The sequence below is a fragment of the Strongylocentrotus purpuratus genome, unplaced genomic scaffold, assembly GCF_000002235.5.
Source record: "Strongylocentrotus purpuratus isolate Spur 01 unplaced genomic scaffold, Spur_5.0 spur5_scaffold_6, whole genome shotgun sequence".
NCBI classification, from domain to species: Eukaryota; Metazoa; Echinodermata; class Echinoidea; order Camarodonta; family Strongylocentrotidae; genus Strongylocentrotus; species Strongylocentrotus purpuratus.
In genome coordinates this window covers 22,939,039-22,957,898 of record NW_022145612.1, presented here as the reverse complement: position 1 = coordinate 22,957,898, position 18,860 = coordinate 22,939,039, and the positions used below count along the sequence as shown (strand labels likewise).

General features: G+C 37.6%; 1 protein-coding gene across 1 annotated transcript in view; it reads right to left on the bottom strand.

Moving 5' to 3' along the window:
- The window catches only part of LOC115919111 (E3 ubiquitin-protein ligase PDZRN3-like), a 52,337-nt gene that overhangs the window by 15,315 nt on the left and 18,162 nt on the right, over window positions 1–18,860 (bottom strand). Inside the window, exons 4-5 of the mRNA XM_031000184.1 lie at window positions 17,344–17,406; window positions 17,011–17,109 (exon numbers count right to left, since the gene is read on the bottom strand). Coding sequence (XP_030856044.1) covers window positions 17,011–17,109; window positions 17,344–17,406 — 162 coding nt within the window. The remainder of the gene's footprint in view (window positions 1–17,010; window positions 17,110–17,343; window positions 17,407–18,860) is intronic.

Below are 18,860 nucleotides of genomic sequence, written 5' to 3'. Positions count from 1 at the left end.
TTTCTAATTGGAATATGAACAATACGTCTCATTTTTTTTAATTTTCTAAAATACATCTTTTGTTTCCTTAAAATAAATAATTCTCATTATGTTTCTATCTCACTCTCTCCTAATTCAGTTGGCAGGGTGTGTCTGCCTCGCACTCTTTCACTTCCTTATCGATATTATTACTCATACCCAATCTCAGGGGTCTCACTACGAACCCTGCTAATGAAATCCCCACATGTTGCAAAAACGGTAAGAAAGTATAGAGCGCAGAGCAAGAATCACCACTCTCGGCCGACCGCTAAATGAAGTCAACGCTTTTGCGGTCATGAACGCAGTAAACCCTGTGCAAAGAGCCTAAATGGTTCATTCACTTATAATATCCCATCTTCATTCATCACGGTCAACCTAATTCATGTTACCCCCCTCTCTCCCCCTCCTCGCTCTCTGGCTGTGGGGCAGGGAGAAGGGCTTAACATCCAACACGTATCCATCACGGAATGACAGGTATATGGAAGATACCCTTCCCCTTCCTCTTATCTCAACCCCGCATCATCGGCCTATGACGTAGTCTGTGGACATCCCAAATTAACGCTACAGGGTTACTCATTAATGTATTCTGCGTCTTCAAGTATTACACCGTGTTTGAGATGTAAGTGCAGCATTGCTAGTCGGTGATTACGATGGGCTGGGTTGGAGGGTAGGATGAGGGCACTCTTCAACAGGCAAGCAATTATTGACCGCCTTGCACCAGTGCTAATGGGTCGTTAGGGAATCATGTGTTGTTTAATATGTTATCTCCCATATTCTACACAGGAGCGGGTGAGAAAGTAGAAACTAATGGGAGGATTAGATGGAGAATAGATTGAGGAGAGAGGGGGAAAGGTGAGAAATCGTTATGCATTAAGAAGTGCAGAATTGGAAAATGAGTATATCAAGTCCTTACATATGAATAAAGAGCATAGAATGGATTAAAGAATATTAAAAAATAAAAAGATACGCAAATGATATTGAAAAATATGAAACATATGACTGCCTCAAAATTTGACAGTGAGGGAGAGAAGGAGAGAGGAGAGAGGAGAGAGGAGAGAGGAGAGAGGAGAGAGGGAGAGAGGGAGAGAGGAGGAGAGAGAGAGAGATAGAGAGGGGCAGATAGAGAGGGGTAGAGAGAGATAAAGATGGATGGCAAAGAGACAGACAGAGAGACAGAGGAATTAACAGACAAACTGACAGACACATCAGTAGCCAGACAGGTCTTGACTGTGAACTCCTAACCCACTCATCAATCATAAGTCCCATAATACATCTAGCTGCTGACCATACAGACAACAACATCTCTTTGTACGGAACCATCAATAATAAGACAAAATCTTCAGAAAATATTTGAAAATTATTTCATTCAACAGTAATTTGGAGGTTCTCAGATGAGCATCATGATATGAATTTACCATACAGCTTCTTTTGGCCAATTGAAAATAAGCAAACAATTAAACTCCTACGAAACATCTGCAGCAACTGAGTTCAAACCTTTGCAAATTTGGTACCAATCTACAAAACTGACATTTAAAATAAAACGCATGGCTTTTATTCACATTTCATTATTTGATTTTAAAACACCCTAGTGTCAATTCCTATCTTGGTACACACAACATTTATTACAATGAATAATACTGGTATTTCTCAATATAGAAATCAATAGGGTTGCGGAGATAAATGTAGTTTACAGAATCATGGGCTTATGAAATATGTGACATAATGAAATGACAAAAACAACAAACAAGAGAGTGAAAAAGAAGAGAAAAGAGAGAGAGAGAGTAACTCGAATATAAAATTTTACAAAGAGAGTAAAAAAAATGTTTTTTAAAGAAAGATGGTAGGAGGGAGCAGGAAACGTGTGAACACACAAAAGCAATTTTTTTTTCCAATAAGACTTCATATTTAATTCAGCATGAATACCATCTCTGCTTGAACTGAGCCATATAGACCGTACAGAGAAGGTATTAATAATTCCCCATGTCTGTAACTCAAAACTGTCAGCCATCGAGCTGTAGCTAGATTGCCAGCCTGATCAGGCATACAAAAAACATAAAGCCCTTCACTAAACGCTGAATTGGGTAGCTAAACACGCGCCCACAAATCAATAAGTAACACCCAGCGAAGCAGAAAAACTGAGTTTGTGAAAGCCGGATCCATTACAAGCATACTATCGTACGTGTTGGTGCTAAATGGACAGAGTTACGCAATATTGCATATTGACACCCAGTCTACCGATGAGTGGTATTGATTTATTGATATTTATGACACCAACGTAAAATTTGTATAATATTTATTCTGCACATTGGACTGGTATACACTTGATTACATAGCCAAATAAAGTTATACATTTTCTAATTTTCTGTAACAGAATGAATCCCAAGATTTCACAATAAAAAGTGATAATGCAAACAGACAGCTCCTAAAAAGCTTTACTTTGCTCAGTTTAGTTAACTATCTACATAAAGAGAGCATTCTCATAAGAAAACTGGTTGCTACAGTTTACAATTATATTTTGTTATTATTGTTGACATTTTCAACAAAAAAATCTTCCTTAGATATAAAAGTTCCTTCTGCGGCCTCAAATCGATGACTACAACAAGTAACCAATTTAATACGCAGTGATGTAAAATATGAAATACAGATTTGCATGATCTGAAAAACAGAAAATCACAGCCAATACTGCATTTCCAGGAATGCTTGACCTTTCTTTATTAACGGTTTATTATATGTATGAGGGAAGCGAGTAAGGAACTGTTATGTGTTTTGAGAGCAACACAAGTTAAGAGTAATTTCAATTTTCCCCTCAGAGGTTGATTGGCGGCTGCTCTATTATTTAATAATTTCAGACTTGTTGATGAATATTGCATTTTATTTGGGACGATTCTTAATTGAGATGACTGGTCTTCTGTGATTAGTTCAGCATGTTCCATCCAATGTATTTGCTATTTTCTAAACTGGGCTAATTTCCCATTATTCTACAAATATTGAGGAGAGAGAAGAAACTTAATGGGTAAGATGATATACAAAATATGGGTTAATGAAGTATAAGAGAGGCACAGAGGAAAAGCGAAAAAAAGCATGTAAAAAGATCAAGGGTAGATTAAAGATAGAATTAGAGATTATTATGGAGATGGAGAGAAAAAGAGAGAAATTGGAATGAAAAATCTAACAACTCAAAAGAAAAGGAAAATAAAGATGTACAACTAGCAATATTTTGAGTTCATAAATGTGACCCATTTCATGTTAGGTAAAATGCTCCATAGAATAATGAAACAAACAGATTCATGTGAATATACACTATACAGTAGCAGTTACATGATAGACGATCTGCCTCAAGCGGCTATATACACAGGGATTACAACACAAAGATAATATTCATTTGGAAAACTAATAACGGTGAGCTCCATTTTGACAAGTCCAATAAAAACAGGAGAGCGTGGCAACTTGTAGGTCAGCTTAGCAACAAGATGAAGTCAATAGTGTCATGAAATTGACTCAATTTCTACTATTGACAAATCTGTATATACACAGGATTATGATGCCAGAAAAAACTCACTAAAACTACCAGTCATTGTGCCTTGGTTATTAAGTGGGTGTTTAAAAGTCTCTAATCTCTAATATTGCACGTTTTGCTAATATTGCTTTGTTTAGAAGAGATTATTCCATCTCAAATGTTCAGGCAAGGTGTAGAACTAGAGATTTAACTACTCATAAATATACATGTATAGGTCATAAAGCAGTTATTACCATGGTGTCAAAGTCCTAGACTTTAATTACATAAAATACATCTGTATTTGGATAACACTTTTTATTTCTGATGGACAGGTAGTGGATATGAGGCAGAAATGGCAGTCAAATAGCTGTCCCACCATGTTATGGGTTACTATGAATAAACGAGGGTTATTACGAATAATCCAATTTGTGAAAATTACTGAGATCATTCATTAACTGCTACATTTTACAATCACGATTGTTCAGTTGCGGATTTAACAAGCTTGCCCCATCAATCTAAAGTTTACTACTGACCTATTTCATTCTACTATTTTAATAGTCAGTTAATCATGCCTTTTTTTTTGCAATAAAACTACAGATATACTTTCTTTAATGTTATAAAGTAAAAGAGGGGAGACATAAAGGACTTCCCTTCCAAAGATAAAATAATCCATAATAAACTTGATTTTTGTTTACAGTCATTTGACAACAAAACAATACACCACCGATCAATACAGACTGTTTTGAACATTATGAATGAACCATGTGTATTCTTAGTATCAGAGTAGCTATGCTGCTGGAATTCAACCCAACAGAGTTTTATTTCCTGACCCATTTATTGTTACCGCCGCCACCACCACAGGCGCTTCGCATTGGAAAGTATCTTAATAGATGATGGCAAGTGTTAAGGTTCATGCTCTTGCCTAACATAGCATAGCTGAAACAGATTGAGGTTGATGCTTGGTCCAAACAAACACATATGCTGTCAGAAGCATGGAGGAAGAGAAACAGTGACGACCATATAGGTGTGTTTCTCATCAAGGCTTGTTCTCACTGCCTTCAAAAGGACACTACCGGTACTTTATACTTTTTGACTGGAATGATGCGAAATAAGATATCCATACAATATATTTGGATGATATTGGAAGACATTTTAGGCCACAAACTAAAGGGAAGGGACTCAATTTTTTTAATTTGCATGAATACATAGTGATATGAAGGAATCGCCAACTTTTTCGTTTTTGGGTGGATAACCGTATTTCATAGCTATGGAAGTGTAAATCACATGACTCGACTAAAAGTGCAAAATACAATGTTCAGTCACATGCAGACAAGCAATATCACGCCATGGGAACAGGGGACTCTTAGAACCAGAGAATGAACCAAAATACTTCAAACAAACCTCCTGGGGACTTTGTTACCTACATAGAGGCAAATATTCACTGTGCATGTTGAGGGGAACGGAGGGGGGGGGGGGACTTGGGGGAGGGGAGCAAAGACATCTCCATCTCCATTTTCCAAAAATAGATATTTCTATAGAACGAGAATGACCAAGTATGCCTTATTCTAACATGACAACCCACTGACAATTCCTAAAGATATAGAAGGAATAAAAACTCATGTCTCGTTTAAAGGTAAATAAATTCAACCTGATCCATCATGTAATGGTACATCTATGGAATGACACCAATGACATTAACGACCACAAACCTGGGGGTGGGGTAGAGTGGAATGAAGGGAACATTGCCCTCTTCTCTACCATCCATGACCTCGGGCAGCTAGCAGACTCACATTCGATGATTCCTGCTACCAATCATCCTACTTCCAAAAGGTTTCCTTGACTTTAAGAAACTCTGCCGGCCAATTACAAGCATCAATCTATCCTCCTCTACCGATCCATAAATTCTGAAACTCCACTTTTTGTTTCGGTATATTTTAAGCGATGTGATTAGTGCAATTACGACCGAATTATAGATATAAATTATGCAACGAGCTAGCAGCGTTTTTGCTTTGTCAGTTGCCGACACATGAAAGTGAAACAAGGCTATCATCATTCTCATCCCTTATCATATCTCATCCTCCAGCATAAAGTTCTAATGGATGAGATGGGGGAAATTAAGATAGAATTAGATCAACTAATTCAAAAAATGTAATGAATGCATGAGATGTATTTGGGACACAAATATTGCTTCTACCGATATCAAACATCATCTACTTTAAAAAAGTGGCAGGCAAAACAGTAAATGAGCAGGAGGATACAAGAGAAAAGGGGAATTAAAAAGAGAGAGAGAGGAAGACAACAAGAGATAGGCATCATTCTAGTATGGCTAGAGGTGACCAAAATAAATTAGCTGCAGATAAACATCAGTGATACATATCTCTTCAATAATTTTCCTTGACCATTTCATAGCTTGCAGAAATATATGCTGCCATCTTGTGCCAATATTGCACAGAGAGCAAGAGAAAGAGAGAGAGAATATACATAGAGAAAATAGAAGAGATTTGAAAGAAGAAAGCTCTGTAAATCTGTTAGTAAAGCCAGATGTCCGTATTGATTTACAAGTGACACACCATCAAAACACACTTCACACCTACAGGTGGATAAATCATACTTCACATAGATTTGGGACACAAGTAAACAATTTTCTGATGGGGTTTCCATATTTTTTTCAACAACAAAAAGTGACCGTGAACTCTATTATAGGGTTCACCCATTTTCTAAAATATTTTTAGACACTTCCATCAGCAGATTTCACGGATTTTCCATCATCTGTGTAAAAAAACATGTAGAAAAAAAAAATTCCCTCAATACGCTCTAGAGTGCAGTGTCTGAAATTTCAGAATTGAAATATCAGGACAATTGTATTTAAAGAAGAACAAACAACAAATGAACAGAAAAGAGAGAGAGAGAGAAAAAAAAGAAGCTACATCGTGTATAAGGAAAAACAAAAACAAAGTAAAACATAGGAAGACATAAAAGGAAAAAAGAGAAAAAAGTGGAGGTAAGACGAGAACTAGGAAATGGAGAAGAAAAGAAAAAAGGATGGACGGAATCTATAAAGTACAATATAGCCAGCTTTTCAGCGGTTGTCTCTACCATAGACCTCAACATGGTGATATAATATTAATGTTGGCTGTCTACGAACCAGACTATAGGGGGCAGGGTAAGGGCACAAACAAGTGTCAGATGCACTTTAGGTACCGGACTTTGGGGATTTGCACCAGTCAAGTGTGGGGCTTTACCAGATCAGTGGTTTACCATATAGGGATCATGGTATATATAGATAGCTCCAAGGAACTACAATACAAGGAAGAGAATTACACATGGAAAGGAATATATGAAAGGATTAGAAAGGCTTCTTTGTAAGATGGAAAATAGGAGAGGAAGACTGGTGGATGAAAGATAGAAACCAATGAACTTGTTCAGACAATTGATCTTCAATCGAAATCATTCATCTTCCTTCCTCTCTTTCTACTGAAAAATATGAATGAAATATTATTTTGAATAACAAGGTAAAAATTATCATCTATCCCCAATCTGTCATGGAGCGACCAAGCTTTATATTGTTTGTTTTTTTCAGGTTGTATCCTAGTCTTTAAAAATGTTTTATGTTTTTGCATGCTTTCATCTTGTTTGTTTTTTAAAGGAATGAAGTGATTGATAGAAAAACTAATTTGCTAAATTTATTGGAGTTATAAAGATGTGAAACTAAGGTCTCTATAAAGATGTCAGACAAAATGGCCTTGCTCGAATGGGACATGTAGCAGCCTATCTCTACAAGCGTACCACCAAACTACTTTCAAGAAAGACAACCTACTGTGTTTCCTTGTCTTTGCAAACTCATTTCTCCCTCAACTTTTATGTTCCATCCTCTTCACATCTGTCAGGTGTATGGTGAAGTAATCAGTTTATTACAGGACAAAATGAAGGATACTACCTTCACAATGTAACAACTATACAGCTGTACACTGGGAAGAAGAATCTACTGAGATCATATTTAGTGGAATCCCCTTTAAATGTTTTCAAGCATCAGAGTCTCCTTTGAAGGCTTGTGGTATAGAAGTATTCATCATGGCATAATAATTTTGTTAATCTTAATTTAAGAACATAATAACAAAGAGGAATTTCGTGATATTTACTAAAATATTTCCATTTATAATTATCATTATTTTGTAGGGACATGGCAGGGAGGGATAACATGAAAACAAAGTTGCTTTTATGAACGGTTACTTTTGATATTTTTTACGAGGACAAAGGGTTGTTTGATGGGATGCGGTGAGTGAAGGATGAATTAAGATGATGTTTATCATCGAAACACAGGGTGAAGATCAAGAGGAACCTGGTGACATACCGACAAGGGTTATCATCAAAGGCTATCAAACTGGCTTGTGGGAAGGGAGCTTGGGAATTATGGGATATTTCAAAAATACAAATGATATCTGTTAATTCAAGCATGAAAGAGGTACAGGTGGGCTAAAGAGGGCAAAGTTCTTTCACTTTCTTCTTAATGTACATACTTCAAGACTGACACAACTGTGTTCAAGTACATACGTCAGGGTAAAGTTATGGAGCGACATTCTGTTATGAAAAAACAGCTATACATTCCTGTCTATATTAGATGTCATAGATATTCAATAAAAGTTTCTTTTCCTCACATTATCGAAATCCACTTTGCCTACCCCCTCCTTCCTCTTACTCTCCCATCCCCCTTCTCTCTGCCTCATGTCCATTCCATCTCTTCCTGCAGCTCAGTTATTTGTTATTTGCAGTAATCTTGAGGGAGAGCGCTGCTCGTTCAACGAATCTCCATCGTCAGCCATCTCACGTTTCCCTTTTCTATTTGCGCGGCCGTGCAAACAGAGAGCTCTGGCGTAATCACAGACAAATCACCATGTGTTATATTTTGAGGTCCTATTCCCACAGCTTCCAATCAGACACGTCGTGATAATTCCAGCAAGGTATACCTCACAACCTCTCTGAAGCACCCCTTCCAGATGGACATTGCTCCAAGGAGCATAAAGAAGAGTTGCCCACTAGCCCTTGGTCATGAAATCCCATGCAACGCTTGATATCCGAGGACACAGAATGTTGGTCTAATGGGAATGGGCCTGTAATCTTGAGTTTTGAAGTTTGCCTGGTATGAGGGCATACTGGGAGCGGTGAGAAAAGAAGAGTGTTTCTAGGATGAAAGTAATTTCATCTGTCTTCTCTGAATCTCTAACTGCAATGGTAGGAAGAGTATAACTAACTCACTGTGTTTGGGGAAGGTTAAACATCCAAACATAGGCTCAAATGAATTCTTGCCACTGCTGATTTATCTGAAAGGTCATCTGGCATTTTCATGTTGCACCTCTATGGATCGCATTGCGTTATAAGTTTGGGGCGGTATTGAAAGAGATGCACGCACTACAAATGTCAAAACAAATTAGGCTTTGGGTTATGCGGCATCATTCTCACTGCCAGATATCAAATGTTACCATAAATCACATACTTGCAACATATAGAGTTGTTTCAGTTTCATCTGACCATAATCTGACACTAACCAGATATGTGAATTACTTGTGAATTTTCGACCAATCAGAGCAATAGGTAAAATTTGCTTTAGTTAGCAATTTGTGCACTCCTGTGGGTTCATACCCTCTGAAAGAGACAAGATTTACCCGTTGACTGCAGAATTCTTCAATTTTCATAGGTTTAATACAAAGACCACCTGATTCCAGAATGCAATGGTTTAAGAGATAGTGCTAGTCCTGATGATTCAGAGTATAGCGTCTCTAACCAAGACATGGCAAGTAAAAGGAAAGGTGAATGAATGTCTGAAAGGTCTCAGGCAAGAGGACAAATCTTCCCAAAGTGTAAGATTCTATGATGAATGAAGAAGACGTGAGGGGCACGCACAAGTGCGATGCATTTCAGCCAAATTGCATTCCCCTAATTGATGAAACCGTTTGGAATCAAAGACTCTGAATACCAACCACCAGAAGATGTTTGCCATTCTTCAGGACTGATTAAAGATCTGAATCATACCCCCATCGCCATCGCCCCCGGTTGCTGGAGTTATTCACAACCATGGCATAGGTAGGAGAGAAAGAGAGAGGAGGATGTTTCAAGAGAGAAATACAAGGAACAGAATGAGTAAGATAGATACATAAGGAGAGAGATAGAAGAGATAGAGATTGAGAGAAGAGATAGAGATTGAGAGAGCGATAGACAGACACACACACAGGGAGAGAGAGGAGGAAGAGAGGAAGGGAGAGGGAGGGGAGAGAAATATGAACAACCATGTGAAAGAGAGAGAGAGAGAGAGAGAGAGAGAGAGAGAGAGGGTGAGAGAGAGAGGGTGAGAGAGAGAGGGTGAGAGAGAGAGGGTGAGAGAGAGAGAGAGAGAGAGAAAGAGAGAGAGCGAGTAGGGTTGGGTAAAGTACACCATGGAATTTGAAAGAGAGTGACAGATCAAACACTTGTCACATACATGTACATGACCAAACTGCAAGATCTATATGGATTCACCTACATGGGCTGGTTCAGACTATTTCTACAAGTAAGAATTATCTCATGTCAAAAACACAAAGAATGACTTGAAACTCTCACCCAATCAATCAAGCATAAAAGAGGTGGGGGCTTCTTGGAGCGTGTTACATGCTGCTGATGGTGTGGGAGATTGATCCTGTTATATATATGAACAAGGTCTACCTGAGAAAAGGGTGAAGAGTTTGATCGATTTGCACTACTCACACTACTAAATATTTTCTGTAAATGGATGTTCACGTTACCCTTCAGAATATGATCAATGAACCAGCCTGAATCATGCCCGGTTCAAGTGCTTTCCAACACAAAGAAGAAAACCAGCACATGCCCAAGTGTCTTTACAAACGTGCGAAGTGCACAGTTTGAAAATCCGCAGAAAGAATATTTAAGTCCGACTATGTACTTTACTTCTCCTTTGACTACATACTCCTACAGAACAGATGAGGAAAGGGAAAGGAGAATTATAAAGAACTTGCAAATTCAAGTTTTAGAAGAAGTATTAAAACCCAGCTGAACAATTATCTATGGTAGATGTTGACATTCTGTAAGACTCTGTACAACTTAGAGTGCATTGAAATCAATAATCCATTATCAAACCTAAGCTGCAGTATTCACATATACGTCAATACATGAAATATTATTGTAGCCTCTTACCTACATCTTAGCATCAGGCTCCGGATCATTTTCTCCATATTCTTCATGAATAGCATTGCATTTTTTACGAATAACATTATATCATGAAAGAACCAATGCAAAGGGATCTAAAAAATGAAAGAATGGGAAGGGATGAGGTAACCGAGAGAGGAGAAACTTCGAAAAGCCAACAAAGAGGGAAAGAAAGGGAAGAAAAGAGAACTACAGAAAAAGAGAGATTAACAGTTGGAGACAGAACACTGTAAGTGATGGTATGTTCTAAACAAATAAAGATTCGGCATTTAAACAAAATGAGAGCGAAGACTTAGGGGGTAATTGGCGAGACGTGCAGCTGGGTGACAGATGCGTGTCAAAGAGCCAATGATCTGCCTAATTGCCAGGGTGCCGCCAAAATGCACCTTTGATGAAAGAATGGAGGCAGAATTCAAAGGAACTAGGTCATTCATTTAATCCTGATTGGTTATTTGTATTAGCTGCTTACCGCATCCCATTTGATCCATCATTCTCTCTTTCTCTTGGTTTATATCTTCTCTCCTCCTCCTCCTCCCCCTCTCCCATTCATCTTAAGGCTTTCTGGAAGCATTTGCTTTAGGGTAAATACATTTGTCTTGTCCTGTGGATGCTTACAAATCTATACCCTGATTCATGTTGGCATATAACTTTGAGAATGCATAACTCACTATGGTACAGCAATGGATATCTTTTCTTCAAACACCATATATCAAGTGCAATACAAATGACAAGGACCTTCTTGAGAAGGAGCAAAGAAAAAAGCTGTGATGGGCTGTAGAAAATCCCTGTTTTCTCACTTATGAAATAAATTATAATGCTTTAACTCATTAAATGATATATTATTCATGGTTAAAATAGTCCATACATTATAATGAAATATAAAAAAAAACAAAGCGCATCAACTATTCATTGCCTTGAATATTTCAACGTGTTCCAATACCTTAAATCTATGACTGACGCCATATCGTAAGCTGGTAATGAAGTTTAAATTGAGAGCCTAGGGTCACCAAGGGAGTTCAATGTAAAGTCAACATTGAATCTGAATCATTTATTCATGTTTGTCTCAAGGCTTACAATGCTACCCAAAAGTATCACCCCCTCTCCCCATGTCTACTCCATGTCAAGCTTCATTTACTTTCTAATGCCTCCCTAAATGCATGTTGCATCCTTAAATCCCTCTTACCATCACCTCATATTTTCACCTCGTAAATCAGTCACACGCTCAGGACTCATATCTTTATCAAATTTCTTGACATAGCAGAGAGGCAGAAAGGGGGAGAGAGACAGAGGGGAATAATTCAAAAGAGAAAGAGAAGCCAAGAAAAGTGGATGGGCTTTAAAATAGAGATGAAGGAAAGAAAATGCAATAAGCAAGAGCTGCAGGCAGTAATTACCTGGCAACATAATACACTAAAAGACATAGAAAGTGAGGAAAGAAAAATAACATACAGAGAAAGATGCAAACACCCATCTAACGTGTGTGTGTGTGAAATTACTAAGGCTTGACGGTCAAAGTTTAAAAAAAAGAACCGTCATTTTGTAAGTAATAAACCTTTACCTTCTCCTGCAAGTCAATGTCCTTTCCTTATGTCTCCCAAATATGCTTCAGTTGCAAATCTTGTCAACATCTACCTAAAGCTTTACTTGTCAAAAACAATTCATCAATTCCTTTGAATTCAATATCAGACATAAATTACCGGGTATATGAATATCTTTACTTGTCTTGAATAAAACCAAATACATTTATTATTTCTTGATGAAAACTATTTGTATCAAGGAACATTTTCTTTAAGATTACTCTCTCCTTGCCTGAGGATTATTACCTTTTCTGCATAAAACTCTCCTCCTTGAAAGTTCTATGTTTAGTCTACATAAACTTTTCTATGCACAACATTTACACATGCCTATTAGCATGGACCTATTAGCAAAGACAAACGATAATATATAACCCTGTACTTAAGGGGACACTTCAATTCCTTATAATAGTATAAAGATAAAGCATTAATGTTCACATTACTCTTGAACATTACCAATACCTATTAGCAAGGACAAACAAAAGTGTAACCCTGTACTTTGGGGGAGACCCCTACCCCTGTGGGGACACCCCTACCCCTATGAGGTCGCCCCTATGAGGTCACCCTTACCCCCTATGACGTGTGTACAGGCAGGACATTGTAATCCCGGGTGGTCCCATGTCAAACAAGTAGCCCCGTTCAGCCAATAGTTTCTCCAGGCAGGGGCAAATATTGAGAGAGAGAGAAGAGAGAAAGCCACTGGAATATATTGTAAATATTCTACATATAAGACCACAACACTAGATGGGAGAAGGACATTCTGGTTCTTAAAATGAATTGCTACCGGTAATTGGAATTTTTGTCAAAGACATTTAGGCTTATATTACTTTAAAAACCAAAAATACAAACAAACTTCCCCTTCTTGGTTTAGAACTTTGATATTTTGTACAAGCAAATAGAGCCTTCCTTCTTCAAAAGAGTCACTATTGTCACCTGTAAACCCACCCCCTCCCACCTAAAATAGCATTCTTATATTTTTTTCTATGAGAGATATATTTCTGTGAATAAATTCCTTTTTTTTCCATTTATTTCAGAGGAATTAGCAATGAAGTAATGTCCTCATTGGCAACTCAATGTATGCATTTTTCCTATTTCAATTACATTTCAGAGCAATTGGAGATGACAAAACATGCATACATGGAATGATGAAGGGAATAAGGGTGAGGGTGGGGTAAGAAAACTGTACCCCTTGGGGTTACAAATGGTCAGAACATAGTTTGTTTTCATGGGTGGTCTAATGTCAAGGGTAACCAGCTCAGATTCTTGTCCAAACATTAGTCTATGGAGAGAAGGAATTCTGGCACATTGCATTAACCTAACGAACGCTATGAAGACAAACAGAGACATTCTATGGGTTTACTGGTCTCATGAAGTCTGCCATTCCCAATATTCACTGAACATATTTCAGCTTCACGCTTCCACGGGATAGATGTGTGTGAGAAAACAAACAGAACAAATTATTTTGACTTCTAAATTCTTCAGGAAAACTCTTCTGTGAACATTAACTGAGCATACTTCAGCTTCAAAATATACCTCAGCTCAGGATAGACCCATGTAAGGACATTAACTAAACATATTTTAGCTTCCAAATACCTTAGGATATGTGTATGTTCAAATTCCTATGAACAGTTCGGTTTCAAAATTTCTCATGATAGAACTATAAGCAAAGCATACTTTGGCTATTCCAATGAAGATAATACATTGGAAATCAGCATCCCATTATGTCCTACCATTTAACCTGTGACCAGAATGAGAAATTAAAGGCCCTGGGCTACAATTATACAAAAGATACAGATATCTTTCAGAATGAAGAGCATAAAATTGAGGAATTTAATGAATTGTATAATTCTTTACCAAAGGAAAATCACAGGAATTCACCCATAAAGAAACTGCATCTGAATAAAGTTAGCGCATAAAACTTGACTTTGATATAACTTGAATCCTCAACAGTCTATCAGCTCAAATTATCTCAGGCTGGGCATTCAATGAGTTAATAACATACAGCGAGTGGGATCCCGCCTATCCACAAGTTATTGGAAATTCCACCAAAAGCAAGCTGACAACCAAATATTTTGCCAGAAGACATGTCATAATTGACCTACTTGCTGTGACCATTACCACTTATTACATTAGCTTCACAGCAGTGGTGATGACTTGCCCATTTGTGTGTACTTCTATTTGTAACCTGCGTAGGTAGAAAGCCATGCTTTGTGCCACCTCAATAATGGGTGAACTCTACCAGTAGCACTATACCTTTACTAAATGCTATGGATTTGTTAAACGAACTCGATGGAAATTTTGTTTCTTTGTCGTATATGCTTGAGGTTTATACCTTAATAACATGATCAAAATTATATTGTTGGAAAGCAAGTACATTAAATGTTGGTATGAATGTTGATAAATGAAACATCTTTATTATCAAACATGGTTTCAATGTTTCTTTTGATTTCTTAAAATTTAAAGTTTTGATTACATAAAGTGGTATTTGCTACACTTCATATTTTAAAACATCAGAAGAGGTTGTTATTTTACTAGAGTCCTTTCTAAACAAAGTTTTCTTCTGTAAGCATCTAGGTAAGGTTATACCTATTACTATTAAGTGAACAATTACCACAATGACAGAACACTGAACAGTCTCTTCCACGACTTCTGTTCTTACATAATTTATTATGACATGGATATAGTGCTAAATTATTTCTTACACAACATCCTGAACTTTGCCCCTCTTCTTTTATACCTGCTATCATGTCTCACTGCAGTACGCATCATCAGATAGTTATAACATCAACTTTTTCCATCTTTATCAAATAAGGATCACAAATTGTGGCAGGTCACATTTCAGGTGTAATGAAGTGGAAGTTTTTCATGTTGCTTGATCAGTTTATACACCAATACATGATACACCCACATACTTGTAAATGCTATTGATTCCGCATGAGGAGGCTTAGATTTGATTATTTTTTGCCCTAAAATAGCATGAATTGCTCTGCGATAGCCCATGTTGTGAGGTAAATTTGATTACGGATCCATTATTGTTACATGACAAAGACTCAGGTTTCCTAGCCATAAGAAGAGAGGGATACAGGGACATCTTGGAGATGTGAAGAATCGATGCGGTAAGAGGAGAGTTGAATCCGATGAGCATTCATAAAGAGAGAGCAAGTGCAAAACTTTTAAGACTGCAAGCTATGTTTCAAAAGCTAACAATGCAAGAAAGATATCATTAAAGAGCAAAAGTTATAACCATCTGATGTCTTGATGAATGTAAGGGAAATAGAGTAGGAAAGAAATGAACAGTGGAAACTATGAAAGGGTGAAAATAAGATACATGAAGAAATTGAATATCATCTAAAAGGGGATAGCATTTAGAGAAGGACATTAAGAATATGGTCAGATAAAACAAATAGAAGATATGGAAGAAATGGAAGAATGAAAGATATGAGAGGAAAAAGATAACATAGTGCACTGGGGGAGGCTGATAGGAGAAAAATTGTGGAATAAATGGAGGAAAAATAGAGTTACTGATAAAAACTAGGAAGAAAGCAAGCCCCTGTTTCGCAGCAGACATCAGAGCTCCCTCTTCTCAAGATACCTGCAAATCCATTTACACATTAGCAAGATAAGGTTTCACCAGGCCATTCTCAAAAAATCTACAAATGACTCAATTTTGTTCTCGCGTCTTCTTCTAAAATTGGATAATCAAATAAAAGCTATTTTCTTCCATCCTCTCTATCCCTCTGCTCCTTCTCTCTCTTCCATCTCCTTCCATCTCCCTCCCTCTCTCTCTGTCTCTCTCTGTCTCCTGCTTCTCCTTCAATTTCTTCACCCTCTCGTTTCAATCTAAAGAATCGTTCTTCTATTTTATCCATGTGACAGAAGGATATAGAGCACGGAATGGGTTTCTTGATATTTAATATGAAAAATACATAAAAATGGACTTTGATGGTATTCCTTTAGAACTGTCGGGTTGAAACCACTGCCAGACAGAATATATCGCACGAGGTAATATGCTAAGAGCTTTTAATGCTTTTATTCTGTACAATGAATTAAATACGAAAATTGACTTTCGGTACCGGCTTATAGATCTTCCTGAAGGACATATCTTACCAGTCATAAGGGAGAACGCGCGAGGATTATCTCTTCTCAAAACCCATCAGGTCATTCCAGACTCAAAAATCAATGCCAGAAAGTCAGCAATAAAGGTATTGATAGTTTTTTTCAAAACAGATCTCTGCCCGAGGTTAGAATCATTATTTTTCAAAGAAGAGAATGGTTCTATTTATAGAGAAATGTGGACGGTTGACCTTGCATTTGTGGAGGATCAATTTCAAAAGGGGCAAGTCACAGAATACCTGAAAGATATGATTATATTTGACCGCATACATACAGCTGCATCGCTAATCTTGACTTGATCTATCAGTCTCATGATTAATCCAATTCATTATCTCTTCATTACTTCTTCATTGTATCTTTGTTTCAATCTCTCAGCCACTCATTCAGATATGACTACACCCAACAACAAGTAGTTGACACAATATTCAAGCAATACGTTCATTTACCACTCTTTCGATCACCAACATTGTGACAGAACATAAATAATCATAATAACAACATTCTAAAGGGAGGGAATTGTCTGTAGAGAGCCAGAAGGGAGGAATAACTCCTCTACTTTTAGTTTTAACATCTTTCAGGCTCTTTACAAACAAAATATCAAAATAATAAGCTTACCCTTAGTTGTGGTCTGCAAACTAATAGTGAAGTACATGGAGTCTGAAGAAGGAAAAGTGACAACGCTTGATCCTTGTTTATTACATCTTCACCATTAATCTGTAAAAAGATAAATAATGAAATTAAATGTAATTATGTTTTACTTGTAACAATCATCACAATTATGCAATTTGATATATATTTTGTACTTTTATCTTATAACTCTGTATCCATTCTTGTAAAATATAATAATTTTTATATTAATACTATTGTTTTACGTCCTTTTAAAAAGTTTTTTTCTTCTTCTAATCATCGTTTTTATTACAGCAGTGTAACTAAGGATCAACTTCATACCTGTAGAATTTGATCTCCTTCTTTTAACCTTCCATCATCATATGCTATGCTGTTGAGATCAATCTGCAATTTAAGACAAAAAATAAAAGATAGAAGATAGGGTTAATACAATCCAAAATCAGAGGACTTTTGATAGACATTATTATATTAACAGCATCGTCAGAAAACTCCAATTGGAAAACAAAATGCCACACGTACTTTCATCATTTCTCAAGGCGCAAAAAGCTTGTAGTTTGTTTATTTTTTTAACGCCTAGTTAGATATCTAGGTAACTATATGTGTTCACACCTGCGACCGAGGGCTGTCTGTGTGCGCTCCACACGCGCCGGCATGTCGCATCGTCTGGGAAAAGGTCAAACCCCTTGGGCAGGCGGTGGGACAGAATCAGAGAAGAAAACAAGATAGCGCCGCCATCCTACAACTTGTAATCGACATGAAACGTTATTGACGGATCGAGGAATACGTAGCTCACGGCCAATTTGAGCAGAGCTTCAGAATGAATGCCCTCCCCCTGCTCCTCCCCCTCTTCAATGAGGGGAACTTCATTTCCTTCTGGGGGCTTGCAATCGTTAAAATGAATTTTTAACCAGCTCCATCTAGGAGAGCTCTTATAAACATCCGATACAGCCAAGTGGGAGCCCCATGATTTACTAAACCTGGTCTGCAGGAAACAGATAGAGATGGCAGATGAAACCCTGAATGAATTGATAGGAAATGATTATTTTTTTTCTCTGTGCCCTAATTCCGAGTCTTTTCTTTTTGTGATCAGTAATTATACATTCCTCTATCCTAGGTGTGCTCTATATCCCTCGGGCCAATTTACCACTCTGACCCCTGCTGCATGTCTGCAATTGATTTGCAAAGAGCGATAGGCATGGTGATAAAATGCTATGGACATTCCAATAGTCAATACCAGTCTCCCTCCCTCTCTCTCCCTCCCTCCCCCTCCAGCACTCTTTTCTTGCGACTTCTCCTTCCCTTTTTCAAACTCCTTCTAGAGCATCATACGCCTCGCCTCGCAGGCCCCACAGATGCAATTTCCTAGATGTCTTTTTGGCTCTGGGCTAGTGGTTGTTTTCGATTGATCCTCTGCCTGCCCAGTTTCAACTTTCATGCCTAGATCTCAACGGGAGCACAGGGTGGGAGGAGAGGAAAATAAATCTCAGAAACCAAACCTTTAGAAAACAGGATCCAACCCTATTATCCTGACCTAGTATGTACACCTGTGTAACATGGATACCTTACATTTACACGTTAATCAGGGAAAAAAGAAGCGGGGTAAAAAAAAGAGGAGGAAAAAAAAAAAAAAGTCGCAATCAACATCTTATTCAACAATCCAGATTATATCCAGCTGCGTGAGGAGTTTTTGCTGATTTCTGGTCTAAGATGACATGAGAGGAGGAAGAGCACAAATCACCATCCAGTTATAGGTCAATATATTGCTAGTGAATAGTAGCTTGTAAATCAAAAGCTTGAAGCAAGCACCTTGATTGGAAAGAGGTCTCTAGAAGGGTTCT